This window comes from Crinia signifera, chromosome 4 (genome assembly GCF_055691185.1).
Source record: "Crinia signifera chromosome 4, ASM5569118v1, whole genome shotgun sequence".
Classification (NCBI taxonomy): Eukaryota; Metazoa; Chordata; class Amphibia; order Anura; family Myobatrachidae; genus Crinia; species Crinia signifera.
In genome coordinates, this window is record NC_139220.1 from 6,558,807 (window position 1) to 6,576,018 (window position 17,212).

At 51.1% G+C, this 17,212-nt stretch overlaps 1 protein-coding gene across 14 annotated transcripts in view; it reads left to right on the top strand.

Moving 5' to 3' along the window:
- The window catches only part of CACNA1C (calcium voltage-gated channel subunit alpha1 C), a 319,991-nt gene that overhangs the window by 198,451 nt on the left and 104,328 nt on the right, over positions 1-17,212 (top strand). For all 14 annotated transcript variants that reach the window (XM_083180868.1, XM_083180855.1, XM_083180858.1 and 11 more), the window contains exons 6-9: positions 145-300; positions 8,906-9,102; positions 11,277-11,380; positions 12,999-13,171. In XM_083180868.1, the coding sequence (XP_083036994.1) occupies positions 145-300; positions 8,906-9,102; positions 11,277-11,380; positions 12,999-13,171 (630 nt within the window). The remainder of the gene's footprint in view (positions 1-144; positions 301-8,905; positions 9,103-11,276; positions 11,381-12,998; positions 13,172-17,212) is intronic.

Consider the following 17,212-nt stretch of genomic DNA (forward strand, 5'->3'; position numbering starts at 1 on the left):
CTGCCGCTTCTGATTGGCTGATTGTGGATCCCCCTCTGAAGCTGATAGGTGCTTGCTTACACCTGTGTTATATCATGTGTGGTTGTATTTTACACATTATTATCCAGCAGATTATGCTCCTGGGTGACTATATTCTCTGCGCAGGTCTCCAGGTGGTGCTGAACTCCATCATTAAGGCAATGGTACCGCTGCTACACATCGCGCTGCTGGTGCTGTTTGTGATCATCATCTACGCCATCATCGGCCTGGAGCTCTTCATGGGGAAGATGCACAAGACCTGCTACTACCTGACCAACAGAGGTAAGCGGAAACGCTGCCATGCAGCTGAGGATGGGCGCAGAGGTCAGTCTGGCAATGCTGTGTCCTGAGGCGCTAATCATTACAATGCAGTTTACAGATTAACAAGGAATCCGTAGCATCTCAGAGGTACGAGGTGACATGTGCCTCGTACCTCAGTGCTGTTACTGATCCCTCTAAGGATTAACAGGCTGAATATTGGCCTGTAGAAGGGATGGCATCTGGAGGGCTCACAGACATTTACAAAAGGTTGACACAAGCCAGTCGACACATAAAAAGGTTGACATGCGTGTTTCATGATTTTTTCATACTTTACCATCCAATTGGACTCCGATTGGGAACGGTACAGTGCGAGGGTACATCCTACACTGATTGGGGTCCCACGTACTCAGTTGTCGACATTGACACCAAAAAAACCTTGTAAATCTCATGTCGACTTTCTGGACATGTACAATAACTGTCTACCTGGACATTGTCTGTGGCTAATCCGCACCCCCCCTGGATGTAGGTGAGGGGACCACTAGTTTAGGGTTTAGTAAATACGCCATGTTAGGGGTGATCATGTGTAGATGTAATGTCCCGATCGCCATTATTCCCGTTACAGTGATAATTAGCCGCTCACTGTCTCTGCTCACCTCTGTGCTACCTGTATAACCCGCTCACCTCTGTGCTCACCTCTGTGCTCCCTGTATAACCCGCTCACCTCTGTGCTCCCTGTATAACCCGCTCATTGTCTCTGCTCACCTCTGTGCTCCCTGTATAACCCGCTCACTGTCTCTGCTCACCTCTGTGCTACCTGTATAACCCGCTCACCTCTGTGCTCCCTGTATAACCCGCTCACTGTCTCTGCTCACCTCTGTGCTACCTGTATAACCCGCTCACCTCTGTGCTCCCTGTATAACCCGCTCACTGTCTCTGCTCACCTCTGTGCTACCTGTATAACCCGCTCACTGTCTCTGCTCACCTCTGTGCTCCCTGTATAACCCGCTCACTGTCTCTGCTCACCTCTGTGCTCCCTGTATAACCCGCTCACTGTCACTGCTCACCTCTGTGCTCCCTGTATAACCCGCTCACTGTCACTGCTCACCTCTGTGCTTCCTGTATAACCCGCTCACTGTCTCTGCTCACCTCTGTGCTCCCTGTATAACCCGCTCACTGTCTCTGCTCACCTCTGTGCTCCCTGTATAACCCGCTCACTGTCTCTGCTCACCTCTGTGCTCCCTGTATAACCCGCTCACTGTCTCTGCTCACCTCTGTGCTCCCTGTATAACCCGCTCACTGTCTCTGCTCACCTCTGTGCTCCCTGTATAACCCGCTCACTGTCACTGCTCACCTCTGTGCTCCCTGTATAACCCGCTCACTGTCTCTGCTCACCTCTGTGCTTCCTGTATAACCCGCTCACTGTCTCTGCTCACCTCTGTGCTCCCTGTATAACCCGCTCACTGTCTCTGCTCACCTCTGTGCTCCCTGTATAACCCGCTCACTGTCTCTGCTCACCTCTGTGCTCCCTGTATAACCCGCTCACTGTCTCTGTGCTCCCTGTATAACCCGCTCACTGTCTCTGCTCACCTCTGTGCTCCCTGTATAACCCGCTCACTGTCTCTGCTCACCTCTGTGCTCCCTGTATAACCCGCTCACTGTCTCTGCTCACCTCTGTGCTCCCTGTATAACCCGCTCACTGTCTCTGCTCACCTCTGTGCTCCCTGTATAACCCGCTCACTGTCACTGCTCACCTCTGTGCTCCCTGTATAACCCGCTCACTGTCTCTGCTCACCTCTGTGCTCCCTGTATAACCCGCTCACTGTCACTGCTCACCTCTGTGCTCCCTGTATAACCCGCTCACTGTCTCTGCTCACCTCTGTGCTTCCTGTATAACCCGCTCACTGTCTCTGCTCACCTCTGTGCTCCCTGTATAACCCGCTCACTGTCTCTGCTCACCTCTGTGCTCCCTGTATAACCCGCTCACTGTCACTGCTCACCTCTGTGCTCCCTGTATAACCCGCTCACTGTCTCTGCTCACCTCTGTGCTCCCTGTATAACCCGCTCACTGTCTCTGCTCACCTCTGTGCTCCCTGTATAACCCGCTCACCGTCTCTGTGCTCCTTGTATAACCTGCTCACTGTCTCTGCTCACCTCTGTGCTCCCTGTATAACCCGCTCACTGTCACTGCTCACCTCTGTGCTCCCTGTATAACCCGCTCACTGTCACTGCTCACCTCTGTGCTCCCTGTATAACCCGCTCACTGTCACTGCTCACCTCTGTGCTCTCTGTATAACCCGCCCACTGTCTCTGCTCACCTCTGTGCTCCCTGTATAACCCGCTCACTGTCAGTGCTCACCTCTGTGCTCCCTGTATAACCCGCTCACTGTCACTGCTCATCTCTGTGCTCCCTGTATAACCCGCTCACTGTCACTGCTCACCTCTGTGCTCCCTGTATAACCCGCTCACCTCTGTGCTCCCTGTATAACCCGCTCACTGTCACTGCTCACCTCTGTGCTCTCTGTATAACCCGCCCACTGTCTCTGCTCACCTCTGTGCTCCCTGTATAACCCGCTCACTGTCAGTGCTCACCTCTGTGCTCCCTGTATAACCCGCTCACTGTCACTGCTCATCTCTGTGCTCCCTGTATAACTCGCTCACTGTCTCTGCTCACCTCTGTGCTCTCTGTATAACCCGCCCACTGTCTCTGCTCACCTCTGTGCTCTCTGTATAACCCGCCCACTGTCTCTGCTCACCTCTGTGCTCCCTGTATAACCCGCTCACTGTCAGTGCTCACCTCTGTGCTCCCTGTATAACCCGCTCACTGTCTCTGCTCACCTCTGTGCTCCCTGTATAACCCGCTCATTGTCTCTGCTCACCTCTGTGCTCCCTGTATAACCCGCTCACTGTCAGTGCTCACCTCTGTGCTCCCTGTATAACCCGCTCACTGTCTCTGCTCACCTCTGTGCTCCCTGTATAACCCGCTCACTGTCTCTGCTCACCTCTGTGCTCCCTGTATAACCCGCTCACCTCTGTGCTCCCTGTATAACCCGCTCACTGTCTCTGCTCACCTCTGTGCTCCCTGTATAACCCGCTCACTGTCTCTGCTCACCTCTGTGCTCCCTGTATAACCCGCTCACTGACTCTGCTCACCTCTGTGCTCCCTGTATAACCCGCTCACTGTCTCTGCTCACCTCTGTGCTCCCTGTATAACCCGCTCACTGTCAGTGCTCACCTCTGTGCTCCCTGTATAACCCGCTCACTGTCTCTGCTCTCCTCTGTGCTTCCTGTATAACCCGCTCAATGTCTCTGCTCACCTCTGTGCTCCCTGTATAACCCGCTCACTGTCTCTGTGCTCCCTGTATAACCCGCTCACCGTCTCTGTGCTCCCTGTATAACCCGCTCACTGTCTCTGATCACCTCTGTGCTCCCTGTATAACCCGCTCACTGTCTCTGCTCACCTCTGTGTTCACTGTATAACCCGCTCACTGTCTCTGCTCACCTCTGTGCTCCCTGTATAACCCGCTCACAGTCTCTGCTCACCTCTGTGCTCCCTGTATAACCCACTCATTGTCTCTGTGCTCCCTGTATAACCCGCTCACTGTCTCTGCTCACCTCTGTGCTCCCTGTATAACCCGCTCACAGTCTCTGCTCACCTCTGTGCTCCCTGTATAACCCGCTCATTGTCTCTGTGCTCCCTGTATAACCCGCTCACAGTCTCTGCTCACCTCTGTGCTACCTGTATAACCCGCTCACTGTCTCTGTGCTCCCTGTATAACCCGCTCACTGTCTCTGCTCACCTCTGTGCTCCCTGTATAACCCGCTCACTGTCTCTGCTCACCTCTGTGCTCCCTGTATAACCCGCTCACAGTCTCTGCTCACCTCTGTGCTCCCTGTATAACCCGCTCACTGTCACTGCTCTCCTCTGTGCTCCCTGTATTACCCGCTTACAGTCTCTGCTCACCTCTGTGCTCCCTGTATAACCCGCTCACTGTCTCTGCTCACCTCTGTGCTCCCTGTATAACCCGCTCACTGTCTCTGCTCACCTCTGTGCTCCCTGTATAACCCGCTCACTGTCTCTGCTCACCTCTGTGCTTCCTGTATAACCCGCTCACTGTCTCTGCTCACCTCTGTGCTCCCTGTATAACCCGCTCACTGTCTCTGCTCACCTCTGTGCTCCCTGTATAACCCGCTCACTGTCTCTGCTCACCTCTGTGCTCCCTGTATAACCCGCTCACTGTCTCTGCTCACCTCTGTGCTTCCTGTATAACCTGCTCACTGTCTCTGCTCACCTCTGTGCTCCCTGTATAACCCGCTCATTGTCTCTGCTCACCTCTGTGCTCCCTGTATAACCCGCTCACTGTCTTTGCTCTCCTCTGTGCTCCCTGTATAACCCGCTCACTGTCTATGCTCACCTCTGTGCTCCCTGTATAACCCGCTCACTGTCACTGCTCACCTCTGTGCTCCCTGTATAACCCGCTCACTGTCACTGCTCACCTCTGTGCTCCCTGTATAACCCGCTCACTGTCTCTGCTCACCTCTGTGCTCCCTGTATAACCCGCTCACAGTCTCTGCTCACCTCTGTGCTCCCTGTATAACCCGCTCACTGTCACTGCTCACCTCTGTGCTCCCTGTATAACCCGCTCACTGTCTCTGTTCACCTCTGTGCTCCCTGTATAACCCGCTCACTGTCTCTGCTCACCTCTGTGCTCCCTGTATAACCCGCTCACTGTCTCTGCTCACCTCTGTGCTCCCTGTATAACCCGCTCACTGTCTCTGCTCTCCTCTGTGCTCCCTGTATAACCCGCTCACTGTCACCTCTGTGCTCCCTGTATAACCTGCTCACTGTCTCTGCTCTCCTCTGTGCTTCCTGTATAACCCGCTCACTGTCACTGCTCACCTCTGTGCTCCCTGTATAACCCGCTCACTGTCTCTGCTCACCTCTGTGCTACCTGTATAACCCGCTCACTGTCTCTGCTCACCTCAGTGCTCACTGTATAACCTGCTCACTGTCTCTGCTCTCCTCTGTGCTCCCTGTATAACCCGCTCACTGTCTCTGCTCTCCTCTGTGCTCCCTGTATAACCCGCTCACTGTCTCTGCTCACCTCTGTGCTCACTGTATAACCCGCTCACTGTCTCTGCTCTCCTCTGTGCTCCCTGTATAACCCGCTCACTGTCTCTGCTTACCTCTGTGCTCCCTGTATAACCCGCTCACTGTCTCTGCTTACCTCTGTGCTCCCTGTATAACCCGCTCACTGTCTCTGCTTACCTCTGTGCTCCCTGTATAACCCGCTCACCGTCTCTGCTCACCTCTGTGCTCCCTGTATAACCCGCTCACTGTCTCTGCTCACCTCTGTGCTCCCTGTATAACCCGCTCACTGTCTCTGCTCACCTCTGTGCTCCCTGTATAACCCGCTCACTGTCAGTGCTCACCTCTGTGCTCCCTGTATAACCCGCTCACTGTCTCTGCTCACCTCTGTGCTCCCTGTATAACCCGCTCACTGTCAGTGCTCACCTCTGTGCTCCCTGTATAACCCGCTCACTGTCTCTGCTCACCTCTGTGCTTCCTGTATAACCCGCTCACTGTCTCTGCTCACCTCTGTGCTCCCTGTATAACCCGCTCACTGTCTCTGCTCACCTCTGTGTTCCCAGTATAACCCGCTCACTGTCTCTGCTCACCTCTGTGCTCCCTGTATAACCCGCTCACTGTCTCTGCTCACCTCTGTGCTCCCAGTATAACCCGCTCACTGTCTCTGCTCACCTCTGTGCTCCCTGTATAACCCGCTCACTGTCTCTGCTCACCTCTGTGTTCCCTGTATAACCCGCTCACTGTCTCTGCTCACCTCTGTGCTCCCTGTATAACCCGCTCATTGTCTCTGTGCTCCCTGTATAACCCGCTCACTGTCTCTGCTCACCTCAGTGCTCACTGTATAACCTGCTCACTGTCTCTGCTCTCCTCTGTGCTCCCTGTATAACCCGCTCACTGTCTCTGCTCTCCTCTGTGCTCCCTGTATAACCCGCTCACTGTCTCTGCTCACCTCTGTGCTCACTGTATAACCCGCTCACTGTCTCTGCTCTCCTCTGTGCTCCCTGTATAACCCGCTCACTGTCTCTGCTTACCTCTGTGCTCCCTGTATAACCCGCTCACTGTCTCTGCTTACCTCTGTGCTCCCTGTATAACCCGCTCACTGTCTCTGCTTACCTCTGTGCTCCCTGTATAACCCGCTCACCGTCTCTGCTCACCTCTGTGCTCCCTGTATAACCCGCTCACTGTCTCTGCTCACCTCTGTGCTCCCAGTATAACCCGCTCACTGTCTCTGCTCACCTCTGTGCTCCCTGTATAACCCGCTCACTGTCTCTGCTCACCTCTGTGTTCCCTGTATAACCCGCTCACTGTCTCTGCTCACCTCTGTGCTCCCTGTATAACCCGCTCATTGTCTCTGTGCTCCCTGTATAACCCGCTCACAGTCTCTGCTCACCTCTGTGCTCCCTGTATAACCCGCTCATTGTCTCTGTGCTCCCTGTATAACCCGCTCACTGTCTCTGCTCACCTCTGTCCTCCCTGTATAACCCGCTTACAGTCTCTGCTCACCTCTGTGCTCCCTGTATAACCCGCTCACTGTCTCTGCTGCTCACCTCTGTGCTCCCTGTATAACCCGCTCACTGTCTCTGCTCACCTCTGTGCTCCCTGTATAACCCGCTCACTGTCTCTGCTCACCTCTGTGCTCCCTGTATAACCTGCTCACCTCTGTGCTCCCTGTATAACCCGCTCACTGTCTCTGCTCACCTCTGTGCTCCCTGTATAACCCGCTCACTGTCTCTGCTCACCTCTGTGCTCCCTGTATAACCCGCTCACTGTCTCTGCTCACCTCTGTGCTCCCTGTATAACCCGCTCACTGTCTCTGCTCACCTCTGTGCTCCCTGTATAACCTGCTCACTGTCTCTGCTCACCTCTGTGCTCCCTGTATAACCCGCTCACTGTCACTGCTCACCTTTGTGCTCCCTGTATAACCCGCTCACTGTCACTGCTCACCTCTGTGCTCCCTGTATAACCCGCTCACTGTCACTGCTCACCTCTGTGCTCCCTGTATAACCCGCTCACTGTCTCTGCTCACCTCTGTGCTCTCTGTATAACCCGCTCACTGTCTCTGCTCACCTCTGTGCTCCCTGTATAACCCGCTCACTGTCACTGCTCACCTCTGTGCTCCCTGTATAACCCGCTCACTGTCTCTGCTCACCTCTGTGCTCCCTGTGTAACCCGCTCACTGTCACTGCTCACCTCTGTGCTCCCTGTATAACCCGCTCACTGTCTCTACTCACCTCTATGCTCCCTGTATAACCCGCTCACTGTCTCTGCTCACCTCTGTGCTCCCTGTATAACCCGCTCACTGTCTCTGCTCACCTCTGTGCTCCCTGTATAACCTGCTCACTGTCTCTGCTCACCTCTGTGCTCCCTGTATAACCCGCTCACTGTCTCTGCTCACCTCTGTGCTCCCTGTATAACCTGCTCACTGTCTCGGCTCACCTCTGTGCTCCCTGTATAACCCGCTCACCTCTGTGCTCCCTGTATAACCCGCTCACTGTCTCTGCTCCCCTTTGTGCTCCCTGTATAACCAGCTCACTGTCACTGCTCCCCTTTGTGCTCCCTGTATAACCAGCTCACTGTCTCTGCTCACCTCTGTGCTCCCTGTATAACCCGCTCACTGTCTCTGCTCACCTCTGTGCTCCCTGTATAACCCGCTCACTGTCTCTGCTCCCCTTTGTGCTCCCTGTATAACCAGCTCACTGTCTCTGCTCACCTCTGTGCTCCCTGTATAACCCGCTCACTGTCTCTGCTCACCTCTGTGCTCCCTGTATAACCTGCTCACTGTCTCTGCTCACCTCTGTGCTCCCTGTATAACCCGCTCACTGTCTCTGAGCTCCCTGTGTAACCCGCTCACTGTCTCTGCTCACCTCTGTGCTCCCTGTATAACCCGCTCACTGTCTCTGCTCACCTCTGTGCTCCCTGTATAACCTGCTCACTGTCTCTGCTCACCTCTGTGCTCCCTGTATAACCCGCTCACTGTCTCTGAGCTCCCTGTATAACCCGCTCACTGTCTCTGCTCACCTCTGTGCTCCCTGTATAACCCGCTCACTGTCTCTGCTCACCTCTGTGCTCCCTGTATAACCCGCTCACCTCTGTGCTCACCTCTGTGCTCCCTGTATAACCCGCTCACTGTCTCTGCTCACCTCTGTGCTCCCTGTATAACCCGCTCACTGTCTCTGCTCACCTCTGTGCTCCCTGTATAACCCACTCACTGTCTCTGCTCACCTCTGTGCTCCCTGTATAACCCGCTCACTGTCTCTGCTCACCTCTGTGCTCCCTGTATAACCCGCTCACTGTCTCTGCTCACCTCTGTGCTCCCTGTATAACCCGCTCACTGTCACTGCTCACCTCTGTGCTCCCTGTATAACCCGCTCACTGTCTCTGCTCACCTCTGTGCTCCCTGTATAACCTGCTCACTGTCTCTGCTCACCTCTGTGCTCCCTGTATAACCCGCTCACTGTCTCTGCTCACCTCTGTGCTCCGTGTATAACCCGCTCACTGTCTCTGAGCTCCCTGTGTAACCCGCTCACTGTCTCTGCTCAGATGTTCCCACGGAAGAAGAGCCCTCGCCGTGTGCACTCAATAGCAATAATGGCCGACACTGCCCCAACGAGACCATCTGCGAATCTGGCTGGGACGGGCCGAAGCACGGGATCACTAACTTTGACAACTTTGCGTTCGCCATGCTTACTGTCTTCCAATGCATCACCATGGAGGGCTGGACGGATGTGCTATACTGGGTAAGTGACATGCCCCCTTGCGGGCTCTGCTACTGGGGATACAGCGGGGGCAGTAATGATGGGTAGAACGTGTTCCGTACTGGTGAGGAGACAAGAGGTCTGTGGACGGTGACTCCCACCTCGTCAGAGTCTGATGATATGTCTGTAGTCACCGCACTGAAGACGTGTACAGTCACGTGTTATTACGGTTATCATCCACATGTCCTGTCTATGCAATGACGCGCTCTGTGCCGGGTAACGCAGTATATAGTGTAACAGTGAACATGTCTAACGTAGTTAAAAGGTTTAGGTTATCCCGGGGAGCTGCAAGAGATAATCGGCAGCATGGATGAGGTCAGTGTGGGACCAAGGTACCTTCTATACAGAGATCAGCTCTATCATGGGGGGTGGACACTAAGCACCAACCTCAATGGGGATAGAACACAACACCAGCCACCATGGAGGAAGGACACTCGGCACCAACTGCCATGGGGGATAGAACACAGCACCCACTGCCATGGAAGGAGGACACTCACCACCAACCTCAATGGGGGATAGAACACAGCACCAACTGCCATGGGGGATAGAACACAGCACCAACTGCTATGGGGGATAGAACACAGCACCAACCTCCATGGGGGGAGGACACTCGGCATCAACCGCCAGGGGGAAGGACAAACAGCACCAACCGCCATAGGGGAAGGACAAACAGCACCAACCGCCAGGGGGAAGGACAAACAGCACCAACCGCCATGGGGGAAGGACAAACAGCACCAACCATGGAGGAAGGACACACAGCACCCACTGCCGTGGGGGAAGAACATTCAACACAAACCGCCATGTGGGGGAGGACACTCAACACCAACCGCCATGTGGGGGGGGACACTCAACACCAACCACCATGGGGGGAGGACACTTAGCACAAGCCACCATGGGGGAGAGGACACACATCACCAACTGGCATGGAGGAAATGACACTCAACACCAACCTCCATGCTGGGCAACACAGAACCAACCTCCATGGGGGGAGGGCACTCGGCACCAACCTCAATGTAGGAGGGCACTTAGCACCAACCACCATGGAGGGGGGAGGACCCACAGAGCCCCACCAATAATGATCTACCACCCCTCTGTGGGGATAATAAATGGGATACAACCTGGGTATACTACCCACTGGGATGTGCGGTCCTGACAGTGTAACGTGTGCCCATGTTCGGGATTAGTTTGTGTGCGTCGATAATACATTCTGTCCTCACATCTGACCTTGGCCCCATGCATCCAGACTATGGTTTTGCCTTGTTACAGAATTGGCCCCTCCAGCCTGGTGTAGCCCTGTCTGTAGATGATAGTGGGTCAGTAACACTGATGTCTCTGAGTGTCCATCATTACACTAATAGCAGCGATTATCTGCAGAACTGGGGGCGGAATCTTCCCTGAAATCTCCCAGAACAGATTCCTAGAAATCATTTCTCACGGTGTTAATTAAACTGCGCCGGTCTCTGTGCCCACAATGCGCGTGAATCATCCCCATATCACATTCTGCATTGTATACACTCAGTGGCCCCTGAGGCGTCCTCTGCTCTGTTGTGGGCAGGATCCAGGGTCTGGGAAATCCGTCTGTTCGTTTTATCGTCCGGTGTCAGACAAGCCCCCGACTCAGAGCGCCCGCCGGGAGAGGGGACGCCACTAAAACTTTCATGTGTATTTCTTGAGGCTGAATAATATGACAGGGGCTATAAATAGAGGCGCTGGTATAAAGGGTGCAGGGCTGTGCTGCTTTACACCTGCAGGGGGCGCCCTTGTATACACAGGATGGGTCTCCTCCAATGTACAGTGTTACAGTAATATGTACTTCATATTAGGACGTACTATTAGTGTTCAGCAAAGGGAAACGGTAATCACATATAAAGCAACGGGAATTCTGCCGAGGGATTAAGTGATCACATAATATCCTAATATAAGGGAAATAATGTCATATATACCCTGTATAACACCGTCACCAACCCCCAACATACCCTGTGTTATACCGCCATGTCACCCAGCCCCCAACATACCCTGTATTATACCCTGTGAAGAAGGGGAAGACAGATCCAGCAGACATTCTAGCAGTGTAAGAAGAAGTAATAGTCTGCAGTGTGTTGGTGAGATGATGTACAGACGGCCTCTGCACTAACGTCACCTCTCTCTCTCTTTAGATGCAGGATGCCATGGGGTACGAGCTGCCCTGCGTCTACTTTGTCAGCCTTGTTATCTTTGGATCGTTCTTCGTTCTAAACCTGGTTCTCGGAGTGCTGAGTGGGTAAGACGTGTGTCCCGGGTCACACTTTCTATGGCAGGGAATGTCCACCTGTACCACCCGGTATTCACCTGAAGGGGGCTCTCCGCCCTCACACCGCTTGTACATTATTTCCTGCACTTTTTGCTGTACGCTCAGTTCTTTGTCTAGTTTCACTCTGTGTTTTTCAGCAGCCTCTGTATATCATCATGTTGCCCACAACGCAGGCTGTGGATACAGAGGATAATAGAGATGCACTACTGTATATCACAGAGACATTAACCAGAGAACGCTGCCTGATTATATATCTAGAATACTACACACATATATATATATATATACAGCGGCCGGTTCTGAGACAGCTGAATCTCTGTACACAGCAAAGATGCCAAGTCACGCATCTTTTGTACATACAGTATCTGTTCTATTCGTATGTATCTTGGGCAGATCTGACTTTCCTGAGAAATTGGGATTTTGGGGTGTGGCTTGTATTTAGAATAAGGCTCATCTAAATCAGGGTTAGCTAACGCCAATCCTTGACTGGCGGGATGCCAGAAGTCACAATACCCACGTCGGCATCCCGTCACCGATGAGTGACGGAATCCTGGGGACAGGGGGAAGGTAAGTGTACTTACCTGACCCTTATTGGGATTTCCTCCATCGGGATGCCAGCGTCAGTATTCCGACCACTTCACTTTCATCCTCACCGACATTCAACCGTATGTATCCGATCCAGAGCCACCAACAGTTTTCCAGACCCCTTAGCTGCTGCACAGGTGCACTCATTACTCACAGACACATTTTAATAAATCCACATGTGGAGCTAATTACTTCACGTGGGATTCTGAGACCTGGAAAACATCAACTGTTGGTAGCTCTCGGGGACTGGCGTTGGCTTCCCTCGGCTTAAATCGATGGGTGGTACGAGTATCGTCTTGCTGCGTACAGATCCCGGCATTCGCCCCATAGATTCACCACAGATATCAGCAGACAGATCATGTGTCCTCATGTCACATAGCCTGATGTGTCCCGTCCCCCCCCCCCGTCTCAGACCCCTCGCTAGTCCTCTGTGCCTTCCCCTCCAGTTCGGGCCTACAGCCCTTAGAACAACAGCGTGTGAATTGCGCGGCTGGAAATTACAGGTTCAGTGACGGAGACGCGAGCACTCGAGATTCTGAGTTTTATTCATTATCACCACAAACAGCTGCTGCCAACGTTCCAGGCCCTTTATCCCGCTGCAGATACAATTGCAGCCTTTTATCTCACAAATAATACGCTGAATAAAAATGTTTATGGCTGATAATACGCTGCGCCGCGTGTCGCTCATACGCTCAAGTGACAACACGGCAAGCGGGGAAGAATGGCAGAGGCACTGAGCGGTGTCAGGATGCCAGGAAGCGCAGCTTGGCGCAGGAGCTCGCAGAGTCTCTCTGAGCTGGCGAATGTGACAATGACATATGTGCGGGGTCCCCCAGGAAGGCGGCTCTGTATATGATGTACCCCCAAATATACACACATTGGTGGCCATTTTGGGTGAGATCACAGCAGCCAATGGTCTTGTCGGCCCGCTGCTTACCGCCTGCCGCCCCTACCTCCTGCCCTGCTACCGTTTCCTCTCTCTGACTTGTCCCTGTCTTGGCAGAGAGTTTTCCAAGGAGAGGGAGAAGGCCAAAGCGCGGGGAGACTTCCAGAAGCTGAGGGAGAAGCAGCAGCTGGAGGAAGATCTGAAGGGTTACCTGGACTGGATCACACAGGCGGAAGACATAGACCCTGAGAATGAGGATGAGGATATCGATGAGGATAAGCCCCGTAACAGTAAGTCTCCGCTTCTCTGGTGCCTCACGTTCTGTCTGATTATATTATAATGTGACAGTGCCAAATGCATCTCACACCATGTCCTGTCTGATTATATTATAATTTGACAGCGTCCCAATGCATCTCACGCCCGGTCCTGTCTGATTATATTATAATGTGACAGCGTCCCAATACCTCTCACCTCACGTCCTGTCTGATTATATTATAATGTGACAGCGTCCCAATGCATCTCACGCCCGGTCCTGTCTGATTATATTATAATGTGACAGTGTCCCAATACATCTCACACCCTGTCCTGTCTGATTATATTATAATGTGACAGTGTCCCAATGCATCCCACACCCTGTCCTGTCTGATTATATTATAATGTGACAGCGTCCCAATACCTCTCACCTCACGTCCTGTCTGATTATATTATAATGTGACAGCGTCCCAATGCATCTCACCTCACGTCCTGCCTGATTATATTATAATGTGACAGCGTCCCAATGCATCCCACACCACGTCCTGTCTGATTATATTATAATGTGACAGCGTCCCAATGCCTCTCACCTCACGTCCTGTCTGATTATATTATAATGTGACAGCGTCCCAATACATCTCACACCCTGTCCTGTCTGATTATATTATAATGTGACAGTGTCCCAATGCATCCCACACCACGTCCTGTCTGATTATATTATAATGTGACAGCGTCCCAATACATCTCACACCCTGTCCTGTCTGATTATATTATAATGTGACAGTGTCCCAATGCATCCCACACCACGTCCTGTCTGATTATATTATAATGTGACAGCGTCCCAATGCCTCTCACCTCACGTCCTGTCTGATTATATTATAATGTGACAGCGTCCCAATGCCTCTCACACCATGTCCTGCCTGATTATATTATAATGTGACAGCGTCCCAATACATCTCACACCCTGTCCTGTCTGATTATATTATAATGTGACAGTGTCCCAATGCATCCCACACCACGTCCTGTCTGATTATATTATAATGTGACAGCGTCCCAATACATCTCACACCCTGTCCTGTCTGATTATATTATAATGTGACAGTGTCCCAATGCATCCCACACCACGTCCTGTCTGATTATATTATAATGTGACAGCGTCCCAATGCCTCTCACACCATGTCCTGTCTGATTATATTATAATGTGACAGCGTCCCAATACCTCTCACCTCACGTCCTGTCTGATTATATTATAATGTGACAGCGTCCCAATGCATCTCACACCCTGTCCTGTCTGATTATATTATAATGTGACAGCGTCCCAATGCATCTCACCTCACGTCCTGTCTGATTATATTATAATGTGACAGCGTCCCAATACATCTCACACCCTGTCCTGTCTGATTATATTATAATGTGACAGTGTCCCAATGCATCCCACACCACGTCCTGTCTGATTATATTATAATGTGACAGCGTCCCAATGCCTCTCACCTCACGTCCTGTCTGATTATATTATAATGTGTCAGCGCCCCAATGCATCTCACACCCGGTCCTGTCTGATTATATTATAATGTGACAGCGTCCCAATGCCTCTCACCTCACGTCCTGTCTGATTATATTATAATGTGACAGCGTCCCAATACATCTCACACCCTGTCCTGTCTGATTATATTATAATGTGACAGTGTCCCAATGCATCCCACACCACGTCCTGTCTGATTATATTATAATGTGACAGCGTCCCAATACATCTCACACCCTGTCCTGTCTGATTATATTATAATGTGACAGCGTCCCAATGCATCTCACCTCACGTCCTGCCTGATTATATTATAATGTGACAGCGTCCCAATGCATCCCACACCACGTCCTGTCTGATTATATTATAATGTGACAGCGTCCCAATGCATCTCACACCACGTCCTGTCTGATTATATTATAATGTGACAGCGTCCCAATGCCTCTCACACCATGTCCTGTCTGATTATATTATAATGTGACAACGTCCCAATGCATCTCACACCCTGTCCTGTCTGATTATATTATAATGTTACAGCGTCCCAATACATCTCACACCATGTCCTGTCTGATTATATTATAATGTGACAGCGTCCCAATACCTCCCACCTTACGTCCTGTCTGATTATATTATAATGTGACAGCGTCCCAATGCCTCTCACCTCACGTCCTGTCTGATTATATTATAATGTGACAGCGTCCCAATACATCTCACACCCTGTCCTGTCTGATTATATTATAATGTGACAGTGTCCCAATGCATCCCACACCACGTCCTATCTGATTATATTATAATGTGACAGCGTCCCAATACATCTCACACCCGGTCCTGTCTGATTATATTATAATGTGACAGCGTCCCAATGCCTCTCACCTCACGTCCTGTCTGATTATATTATAATGTGACAGCGTCCCAATACATCTCACACCCTGTCCTGTCTGATTATATTATAATGTGACAGTGTCCCAATGCATCCCACACCACGTCCTGTCTGATTATATTATAATGTGACAGCGTCCCAATACATCTCACACCCTGTCCTGTCTGATTATATTATAATGTGACAGTGTCCCAATGCATCCCACACCACGTCCTGTCTGATTATATTATAATGTGTCAGCGTCCCAATGCATCCCACCTCACATCCTGTCTGATTATATTATAATGTGTCAGCGTCCCAATGCCTCTCACCTCACGTCCTGTCTGATTATATTATAATGTGACAGCGTCCCAATGCATCCCACACCACGTCCTGTCAGATTATATTATAATGTGACAGCGTCCCAATGCATCTCACACCCCGTCCTGTCTGATTATATTATAATGTGACAGTGTCCCAATGCATCTCACCTCACGTCCTGTCTGATTATATTATAATGTGACAGCGTCCCAATACATCTCACACCCTGTCCTGTCTGATTATATTATAATGTGACAGCGTCCCAATGCCTCTCACACCATGTCCTGTCTGATTATATTATAATGTGACAGCGTCCCAATACCTCTCACCTCACGTCCTGTCTGATTATATTATAATGTGACAGCGTCCCAATGCATCTCACACCCTGTCCTGTCTGATTATATTATAATGTGACAGCGTCCCAATGCATCTCACCTCACGTCCTGTCTGATTATATTATAATGTGACAGCGTCCCAATACATCTCACACCCTGTCCTGTCTGATTATATTATAATGTGACAGTGTCCCAATGCATCCCACACCACGTCCTGTCTGATTATATTATAATGTGACAGCGTCCCAATGCCTCTCACCTCACGTCCTGTCTGATTATATTATAATGTGTCAGCGCCCCAATGCATCTCACACCCGGTCCTGTCTGATTATATTATAATGTGACAGCGTCCCAATGCCTCTCACCTCACGTCCTGTCTGATTATATTATAATGTGACAGCGTCCCAATACATCTCACACCCTGTCCTGTCTGATTATATTATAATGTGACAGTGTCCCAATGCATCCCACACCACGTCCTGTCTGATTATATTATAATGTGACAGCGTCCCAATACATCTCACACCCTGTCCTGTCTGATTATATTATAATGTGACAGCGTCCCAATGCATCTCACCTCACGTCCTGCCTGATTATATTATAATGTGACAGCGTCCCAATGCATCCCACACCACGTCCTGTCTGATTATATTATAATGTGACAGCGTCCCAATGCATCTCACACCACGTCCTGTCTGATTATATTATAATGTGACAGCGTCCCAATGCCTCTCACACCATGTCCTGTCTGATTATATTATAATGTGACAACGTCCCAATGCATCTCACACCCTGTCCTGTCTGATTATATTATAATGTTACAGCGTCCCAATACATCTCACACCATGTCCTGTCTGATTATATTATAATGTGACAGCGTCCCAATACCTCCCACCTTACGTCCTGTCTGATTATATTATAATGTGACAGCGTCCCAATGCCTCTCACCTCACGTCCTGTCTGATTATATTATAATGTGACAGCGTCCCAATACATCTCACACCCTGTCCTGTCTGATTATATTATAATGTGACAGTGTCCCAAT